General features: G+C 34.6%; 2 protein-coding genes across 5 annotated transcripts in view; both read right to left on the reverse strand.

Moving 5' to 3' along the window:
* Positions 1 to 7,368, reverse strand: part of LOC108692443 (coronin-7) — an 8,781-nt gene extending 1,413 nt beyond the window's left edge. For 2 of the 3 annotated variants that reach the window (XM_018200688.1, XM_018200687.1), the window contains exons 1-16: positions 7,304 to 7,368; positions 6,437 to 6,656; positions 6,189 to 6,337; positions 5,725 to 5,911; positions 5,364 to 5,658; positions 4,954 to 5,209; positions 4,654 to 4,806; positions 3,014 to 3,430; positions 2,145 to 2,781; positions 1,959 to 2,072; positions 1,534 to 1,704; positions 1,008 to 1,443; positions 783 to 921; positions 476 to 682; positions 256 to 391; positions 52 to 188 (exon numbers count right to left, since the gene is read on the reverse strand). In XM_018200688.1, coding sequence (XP_018056177.1) covers positions 52 to 188; positions 256 to 391; positions 476 to 682; positions 783 to 921; positions 1,008 to 1,443; positions 1,534 to 1,704; positions 1,959 to 2,072; positions 2,145 to 2,781; positions 3,014 to 3,430; positions 4,654 to 4,806; positions 4,954 to 5,209; positions 5,364 to 5,658; positions 5,725 to 5,911; positions 6,189 to 6,337; positions 6,437 to 6,596 — 3,594 coding nt within the window. In that variant the 5' untranslated portion in view covers positions 6,597 to 6,656; positions 7,304 to 7,368. The remainder of the gene's footprint in view (positions 1 to 51; positions 189 to 255; positions 392 to 475; positions 683 to 782; positions 922 to 1,007; positions 1,444 to 1,533; positions 1,705 to 1,958; positions 2,073 to 2,144; positions 2,782 to 3,013; positions 3,431 to 4,653; positions 4,807 to 4,953; positions 5,210 to 5,363; positions 5,659 to 5,724; positions 5,912 to 6,188; positions 6,338 to 6,436; positions 6,657 to 7,303) is intronic. The other variant, XM_018200689.1, reaches the window with a different exon arrangement.
* A 1,058-nt stretch (positions 7,369 to 8,426) lies between these two features.
* Positions 8,427 to 9,806, reverse strand: part of LOC108692430 (TBC1 domain family member 19) — a 3,409-nt gene continuing 2,029 nt past the window's right edge. For both annotated transcript variants that reach the window (XM_018200669.1, XM_018200668.1), the window contains 5 exons: positions 9,720 to 9,794; positions 9,413 to 9,647; positions 9,011 to 9,212; positions 8,750 to 8,936; positions 8,427 to 8,495 (listed from right to left, as the gene is read on the reverse strand). In XM_018200669.1, the coding sequence (XP_018056158.1) occupies positions 8,427 to 8,495; positions 8,750 to 8,936; positions 9,011 to 9,212; positions 9,413 to 9,647; positions 9,720 to 9,794 (768 nt within the window). The remainder of the gene's footprint in view (positions 8,496 to 8,749; positions 8,937 to 9,010; positions 9,213 to 9,412; positions 9,648 to 9,719; positions 9,795 to 9,806) is intronic.

Here is a 9,806-nt window from a genome sequence, read left to right on the forward strand (position 1 = left end):
TATCCATTCATAAAATACATGCAAAATGCGTAAATTCAATTATCTTCTCACCTCTTCTTGTTTTGCTTTAATGTCCGGATTCCATCCTAATCTATTGTAAGATTGTGTAGTGATTCCAAAAGGGGTTGGTGATGGTTTGGTTGCAATTTGGGGAGGTGTAACTGCATTTTGAGGTTGATTCTCAGTTACTGTGAATAAAACTCATATGTAACAAATACTTCTTCCCATTTTAACAATATAATAACTTTTACTTACAATTATCCATACCAGGTGGCTTAAGACACATTCTAGATGGTTGTTTATTGCCGCCGCTAAACCACTCTGACGCGGATAAAGTTGGTTTCCAGATAATTTTAGTTGGAGGAAAGAGATCATCTTGGAATAATTCGCTCTAATTTAAATAGATGAATACATTAGTACTTTCACGTCAATGATTTATACTACAATATATGTATATTAGCCATACATAATATACCTTTATACGCGGCACGGTGAAACTTAAAGGTTCTATTGTGTTATTTGTTAGCCTCAAGGCAGAGGCGAATTCCACGCTGGCCACGTCACATTTATTTTTTGGAAGGAATGACAAACCCTGATGCAAGCTACTACATCTATGATGACTCAATGGACAACAATATGGAGCTTCCTCGGTTACTTCAAATGCATATATTGTAGAATCACCCTACAAATAATATTTTAAAAGAAGAAATAAATAAACTTATGGCGAATATAACTTATGGCTTTTTCATGTAATGAAAATTGAATATAAAAAAAAATCTTACACGTCCAGTTAGAAAAAGTGTGGAGCTATCTTCGTCATAATATGGCATTAGTATGGCAGGCGAAACATCCAATCCAACAGTGTTTAAAGGAGTATTCACATTGTCCACTTTAAATATGTAAATCTGTCTTTCAGAAACTCTGGAAGATATAAATTTTTATCATTACTTTCTCTATGTATATTTTTTTATTACATTTGAACGAGACATATGGCTTTTTGTACTTACTTATCAAAGCCCATTACAACGAGATATTTGCCCTCGAGTGCCCATATAACTCTTGCACCCCTTGTTCCAACGGGACCCTTTCCTTCTTTCACAGGAACGTCACTCGATCGGGGTTTATAAATCCGTAATTTACCGTCTTTACATGTGCTGGCGAGATATTGGCCACACGGTGACCATGCTAAGCTAAATATTTGATCAGTATGACCGATTAGCGTGATTTTTGCATTTGTCTCGATGGATGATAACGGTGACAAATCCCAGATTTTGACAGTCATATCGTACGAAGCAGATGCAAGAACATTTGATGCCAATGCATGAAATTTGATTAGATAAATTTTATCGGTATGGGCTTCTATAGTGTATTTCGGTTCGTTTGTCGGTTCTGCCAAACCAGACCCAGGTATTTCCCACAAGCGAATTATTCCATCATCACAAGCTAGCACAAGTAAATTCTATTAATACTTTTCAAATTTGATGGAATAATATATTTCTTCTTTGTTAGAAATTTTCAACTTCTGAACTTTACCAACTGCTAATCGCTGATTATCAAATGGGTCCCATTGAAAGTCCATTACAGTCGCGCCCTGGACTAATGCAGGCATAACTCCATCAGGCAGTCTTCCAGTCTTTTTCAATTCCAATACTGCTATTTTTCCACCTGGGCCACTTAAAGGTACAGCCACTCGATCGGGATTAGCTACAAAAGAAGATAAATAAAATTTACCTACAGATTTTATCCTAAATGATGGAATCTTTCTTATGCACGTTGTCTTGTACTTTTTACTGAAACATTTATTTAAAATTAATTCGATGGAAACATGTTGAAAAGCATTAAAAATAGCATAATTTCGTCAAGATCTGATCTTTGATTATATTGTTGGGAAATCATAACTAACAGTTATGTTACTGTTGATGTTTGCTGAGAGTCTTATTAAGAAAAAAAAATTTTACCGTGGAAGCCATCACATTCGCCGGATATTTGACGACTGATATTGCGTATATTTTCAATGTGCGTAGATTTGTGCCCCGGAGTACCTTTCAAGTGCCGAAATTTGGACACTTTTCCTGTATAACAATCAAGATATTTGTATTAAACAACGCAAAATACCTTTCACAAGGTTGCAGAGAAACTCTTACCGAAAACTGTTGATGTTCGTTTTGAAACTGGTGTTACAACAGACTCTACTTTTTCCAATTTAGGATCCATGCTCTGCTGTCGCAACATAGGAATGCTCTTCTTCGTTTCATCCTCTTTAATTACCTCGCTCTTTGCGATTCCCTTGAAAGAATCTCTTCGTCTCAGCATGGTCGGCGAACCCATAGCTTTTTCCGCCAAATTCCCATCAGTAACAGACACAGATCGACTCTCGTAAAGGCGCCGCCTTTCAGCGATTGAGTTCCTGTTCGTGCCGCGTTCAAAATTCCCAACGTCCTCATTCTCAGGTGATTCATCCTTCACTTTCGTCTCAAATACTTTGCGTCTTTCTGCAGTGCTTGGTGTCTTTGGTTTATAACCAGAATCACTTGAATTAGCATCTTCTTCGATAGAGCTCGAGTCACTCTTGCCATTTTCCATATCCTTTGCACGCTCATTAGATGTTAAGGTTGGCGACTTATCTGCTTCTGCATTATGCTCTGCAGTATTATTAATTTCATTCTGATAACCATTGGTATTGCTATCATTATTCGGTGCAATTGGTACAGAGAAGACCTTGTCAAATGAAAATTCTTGACTACTGGACTTTGCTTGGAATGGTTTAGGACCAAGTCGGGGCTAAAATGAAAAAAAAAAAAAAAAAAAAAAAAAAAAAGAATTCTTTATTTGTTTCTTCATTTTTAAAAAATTGTATTAATTGAGAGAGAGAGAGAGAGAGAGAGAGAAATGGTATGACATGAATGTGATATAGAATTCATTCAGGAAATTGGCCATGCAAAAGTGTCACACGTTGTCATAGAAATCAAATATCCTATATGTAACATTAATTTCTTTTTAAGCTGATTATAACCTTATATCCACCGATCGCGTTAGGATTTACTGATGTAACTACTGATCCAGGATTTGGCGACGTACGAGGACGTGCCACTGGTTTTGGTTCCTCCTCGGAGATACTGTTGGTTCTTGAGGCTCTTGGTAAAGGCTTTGGTGGAACGGTTTGTCCTCCATTTTGTATCTTGAGCTTTTCTTCTTCTATCTCGGATGGCTTTTTCGAATCTTCAGTCTTATCAGTATTTATGATGTTGTCATTTTTCTCTATATTGATATCATTTTCACGTTGTAATTCATTCATAGTTGTCACATTGCTCTGCACTTTCGAGAATCCTTTCGGTGCGGTAATGACCAAGGGTTTCGATGATCGGTTCGTTTGCTCTACTTTAATTTCGCGCTGATTGTCTTTGAGTACCGCTAAGTTCCCTTTGTGTACCTAAAGGTACGGTAAAATCCTTAATGACACAAACTGCATGCAAACCAAACTACACTGTCCAATATTTTGCACTTTTGATATACATTTCTGCATAATCAACACAATAATTTAACAATAGCAACAATTCAGCTACATTCACATTATTTTTACATATTACATGTACGCACGTAGCTCGCATTTTTATACAGAATAGACAATAGTACACAAAAAAAAGATAAAAATATAAGTTTTAGCTTTAGCTTAAAGTATTTTGTGATTAAATTTTGTTGGAAGTAAATTTACAAAAAGAGATTATCTCATGGCCATATAGATACGAATGACAATACGAATGTTTTGACATTTCATACTATTACTTACACTGTAGAATAAGCTACAACATCAATTGCCACTTATATTATACACGTGCCAGGAATAATAGTTTGAATGGTGCTAATGTATAAACTATAAAACATATATTGGATATCTGAAACGTGAAAAAAAAATATACACAGAATATGGAGAAAGAAACTGAATAGCGCAAAATAAATATACACATAATTAATAATAATCAAATAATTTAATAAATAGAAATTCTGACAAAAGATTAAATATCGCGAAAAATGTTATATAATAAAAAAAATATTTCTTACATTATACATTCTATTGATTTCTTATATTTATAATACATAATATCACTCCTAAAAACTACAGAAAAATTTAAAATTTTGTATAATCATAAAAAGTATATTGCAAATATTTATATGTAATAAATTACATAAAAAACAGCTCATATATATTCAGCAATTTTTTAATAAAGTTACATTGCAACACTTATTATTTTGTACGAACAAAATAATCATTTTATATAAAATAAATAGCATCATATTGATTACTTTTATCATATTTTAGAATAAGTTAGAAAACATAACGTAAAGTCTACTTAAAAATATACATATCTACATTAAAATAGATATTGCACAAAGCAAATATATAAATAAATTAATTATAACAATTCAATATTTATTCTAAAAAAATCAGTTGTTTTAGAGAATATGGGATGATAATGCGAGAAAACAATGACAATGAAAAACATGCAATTATCGATGATTTGTATTTAAAGCAATAGTATAACTGATATTAACAAATAAGCAAACAAAATTTCAACGAACGAAAGCTACTTCAAATGTACGTCATATTAAGAATGATATGAGAACTTGCACAGCATTTGTTAAAATGTTACTCACAGTAATCGATTCTTGGCTTTTGTTTCTTTTGGCAGGATCTAGCGATATCTTTGGTACAGGTGCATTATGACCCTTAAGCCATGATATTGCGTTATTTTGAGCAACGGGGCCAGTTGTATCCGGATAAATATCTGCATGAAAGTCTCTGTATGTCTAAAATTTAATTAAATTAAAATTTAAAAGTTTAGACATATATATATATTGTATGTGGCAATACACACACACACACACATACACGCACGCACGCACGCACGCACGCACGCACGCACAAACACACACAATATTATATGTACAACTTACTTTTCGTGGAACCTGATACATGATAGGAATTACCATATTGGAAGTAAGCTGTAACAACCTGTTAACTTCAGCTTGCATTACATTTAATGCTCGTTTAGGAACCAGACATACTCCCTTAGTTTGCTCACCACTGTGACGGATCCCTTCTACTAGATAAGGATCTCTCTCTGTGATTTCCATGTATATAATAGTGGTATCTCCTTTGCCAGCGAGGAAGAGCATATTTGTGTCGGAATCGAAAAGCGGCATCAAAATACTAACAAAATATATTAAACAATTATATACAAACAATTACCTATCTTAATACGTTATCTTAAGACATTATAATATATATATTACGACATTATCGGTGGTACTTATGATACTTAGCAATTAGACTGATTAAATAAATCTCAAGTGGAAAGATTTACCCGGTACTACAATCTAATTCCAAAATTTTCATTGGCTCATTCAAGTGCCTCAAGTCTCTAATGTAAACTTGACGAAGTCTTGCTGCATCAAATCCTGTAGTGAGTATCCTGTCATTGTTTAGCCAGACTGTTCTGGAATCTTTAATACTTTGGTGGCTCAAGCATGAATTAACGATACACGTCGATGCGCGCGGATCTATAAGCCTCAGTTGTTTGTCCTTGCAAGATGTCGCTAAAACAGTACCATCCTCTTTCCAACTTACAGACTGGATTACTTCGGTGTGGTCACTATTAGCTGTAACAACATTCATAAATGAGAGTAAAGCAATAAGTGTCAGTGAAGTTATGAAATATAATTTACAAAATAATTCCTGTTGTGACAGAACATCCCAGAGTGAGAGATTAGTGAATGATGCAGTGGTTAGAAGATGTTCAGCAGAAGGATGCCAGCACACTGCTTCCACTCTTCGTTGACGATGCGAGAATGTGCATTCTGGATTGCATAAGGATTCTTCTAAGCCACTTTCTGGGATATGCCATAACTTTACCTAGTTTTATACAAATGGAATTAACAAATTACTTTTGAGATTTCCATCGGTACTTTCTATATATAAAATATTGTATTTTGCGAGTTATCTCTGTATTCATATCCAAATACCAATATTCGAATACACGAAATACATTGACATTTCAAAAATGAATACGAACACAGAGATAATCCATAGCTTCTAAATAGAATTAATATGACATTTAGAAAAAGTAAATTCTTAAATAGTTTTGCATTTCATTTTAAATTTGCTGAAAATAAAGTTCTAAGATGCTTACGAGACAATCCTGAGACCCAGTTGCAAGCAAGCCATCGTGAAATGGAGAAAAATCCATATCTGTCACAGTATCTGCATGTGCATGCAACAGTGGCATAGTTTTGCTTTTTCTGCCACAATCTTCTAACGGCAATACTGCTAAGCTGGATCCTTCAATAAGAAAGGAATAATGATTTTATTTAATTAATGAATAATTTATGAATATTCTCAAAGAAATAAATCTATTGAAGGTAAATATAAATGTAATACCATTATGATCGACATTGAATGCCATAAACGCTGCAGATGCTGTAATATTATTGCCATAGGTCTGATACGATCCCACAGAGATATCTCGAATACAAGCCTCTGGCTTGGGAACGATTGGAGCTGCATTTTTGTATTTGGACGCTTTGAAACGCCAAGCCATTTTAATATACTGCTAACTGCTCTGTTTAAATGTCCAGGCAATTCACTTAAATCATATAACCTGGAAGAAATAAAAGCACCAAGTTACGTCATTAGAATCAATTTCTCATTATCAATCAATTTCGAAACGTTGTACGTAATCAGATATCATTTGCTTCTTGAACACTCTTGAAAACAATGACTGATTGATGTGTAAGAAGAGATATTTTCCAAGCATATGTAGACAGTATTATAATTTTTTAAAGAGGTATACAGGCACAATTTTGGGAGACAGGACAAAGAACAGCGTCCGCAGAATTTTTTATTGACAAATCTTGCGAGAAAATTCAGTTTTTCAACCGAGGTTTCGCGCAGAGACACTTGAACACATGCGAATAATTTCGCTGGGCGTTGCTCCTGGCAGGAATAATGGTAGGGAGAAATCGACGCCGGAGTCTCTCTCTCTCTCTCTCTCTCTCTCTCTCTCTCTCTCTCTCTCTCTCGAGGCCGGGCATCAATGCACGGCGTCGGTGACAACAAGTAAACGCGCCGACGCAATTCATTCGGTCGGAGCCGCCTGAGCAAAGCCGTGCGTGACTAATAATTTGGGGAGAACCACTCTACCTTCATGTGACATATATGGGGATCATAGATCGCCGCTTGCCGCAATGACGCTGTCAGCAGCAGCGACGTATGTAAATCGGCCAACGAGAAACGCGAAATACTCACGGGGATTCGCAATCGAGGCGTGTTTACGCGTGTTAATCTTTGACGTGCTTCCGCGACGAGTTAGACAAATATCCAGGAATACAGCTGATAACACTACTGACAACGAACACGAGAGACAAGGAAAGTTAGGCAGCGTCACCGTGTGTTACTCTACTGAGCTCGAACCAGTTCCAAACTCCGACCAACTCGATCAAGCTTTATGGTTGACAGCCGGAAGCAGGAAAGTCCCCCTCCATCCTCCTTCGGAGCGCCACACTTTATCCCTCTCCACGATAACATTGTTTCAAGTCTCTCAGTCCCATATATATATATATATATAACGATTACTTCCTTCATATTCATATTAATTGTTGGTTTTATCTATTTTTGTTTTTTTCTATTTTCACGATAATTTATTATTCGATTCCACATAAGTATGTGGCATACATACATTTTAACAAATAAAATTATAGAATAAGATCCCATCTAACGCTAAATATTCCTGAAATATTTGTAAAAGATTTCTAAAATCCCCAAAAATTATTCTAAGAGTATTTCGGAATATACCAATTTACAGAATGTAAAAACAATAAAATCAAATATCTTTTAAAAATTCCACTTATATATCGTTACATATTATGAGAACGTTCTATGTATATCCTGCAAAACTTTTAATTTTTTCAGAAATTTTAAGTCCAATCATCCATGAATTAGTTTTTAAACAAAATTTTGCTTTGAAAAACGCACTTTACACTTTCATCTTGGGGCCCTATTTTGGGGCTTATTAGGGCTTACTTTATAGGCGAATGCTGCGCTTGCTATATTCTTTCCCAGATGATTCTTGTTAACGAATAAATGCATTTCACTGCGGCTCTCTGTCGGCGGAGATATGTACTGCTCGCAATTTTCGTGATACACTTACAAGGAGTATTCACACAATATTCCAACATTTCATATTCTGTGACATTTATATATTCTGTAACGAATCTTTCACTGTGCTGAAACATTCGGCACACTGAAAATACGAATCGAACTTTGAATGTATTTAGCGTTAGCTAGGATATGATGAAAATTAGACAAATGATACAAATCTAAAAAGAAGTTTACAAATTTTATAATTATAAATTTATATGCAAAAGTGAAATTATTCTTTTAGAAGAGCCAACTGCAGCAAAGGCATTACTTTTAGTGAAGATAAGTCTGCTAACACAGCCTGAAAATAAGACAATGTACATATAGATAGTACTGCATACGCGCGCGCGCGCACACACACAACTATTTATAATTCACTAAACTTAAAGAAACAACATTACATTAATATTAATTTCCTACTCAATAATATAACTATCTGTTATGTACAACGTGCACGTTATATTAAATTTATATTATTGAGTGGAGAATTGTAATTAATGTAATATTATTATTTTGTGTTTAGCAGGAATTCATATAATGATATCGTTTCCATACCTCTACATTCTGTTGGGTATTAACTTGCAGTAAATTTTCTTTTCGAAAACTCAATATTGTCACTGCCAATAGTGGAATAATTTCCAAAGAATCATAACCAAGAATTAAATCCCAAAGATACAACAGTTGTTCAGGCGGTAAATGACCACTGAAGCCTCTCATAAGCCATTTGAAGACTATTTTTATGCTAGAAATGCATACACGTTAAATTAATGGATTACGCAAATAACGCTACAGGCAGCTATAAAGAGATAAACTTACGGTTGAATATGTATATTTTTGAAATGAGCCCACAACTGCGGTTCATGGCATTGCAGTAATCGTTCAAAAAGTAAGCAGAGAGCAACTATACCTTGTTCGTGACTTGATACAGTGTGCAAACGGAACCAGTATCTCAAGTAGAATGCACGGAAAGTATAATACATAGCGCAGGGATCATCATATAAATAACAAAATGGCGTAGCTAATGTGGAAATATTGACAATTAGAAAAAAATTGATTAGAAAAAAAATATCAGGGCTAGTATCAGAAATCATTTTGAGAATCTTGTCACGAAATGTTACGTACAATTCTGTAAATGGTTTACGATTGTACATACTTAAGATAGTCTAAAATATAAGAAGAGAATTAAGTAATTAAATCAGATCTTTTGCAATTCCTTACCATACATTGTAAATCCATGGAACGGAATAACACCACTTGGTGGAAAAACCAAAGTATTTTCCAGTGTCGCTGGTTTGCCTTGCAAAACCGCGTGGATCACTTGACTCCCGGCACTTCTGTCAGTTGTGACTGGGGCAAGTATTTCCGAATCTCTCGAAAAGCACAACATTGTCTTATACAAAACATCTTCAAATACAAAGTATTGATCGTCGTTTCTCGCCGTTAATTGTACATCCTATCAACACGCAAAATATTTTACATTGTTTCTTTTACTTAGGAGCAGATAATATAATTTAAAACATGTTACCATTATTATCAGCTTGTCTATCACAATATCATATTGTAAAACCATATTTTTTAATTCCTCGTAATATTCTATATCCTAAAGAAGAAA

The sequence above is a fragment of the Atta colombica genome, unplaced genomic scaffold (genome assembly GCF_001594045.1).
Source record: "Atta colombica isolate Treedump-2 unplaced genomic scaffold, Acol1.0 scaffold70, whole genome shotgun sequence".
NCBI classification, from domain to species: Eukaryota; Metazoa; Arthropoda; class Insecta; order Hymenoptera; family Formicidae; genus Atta; species Atta colombica.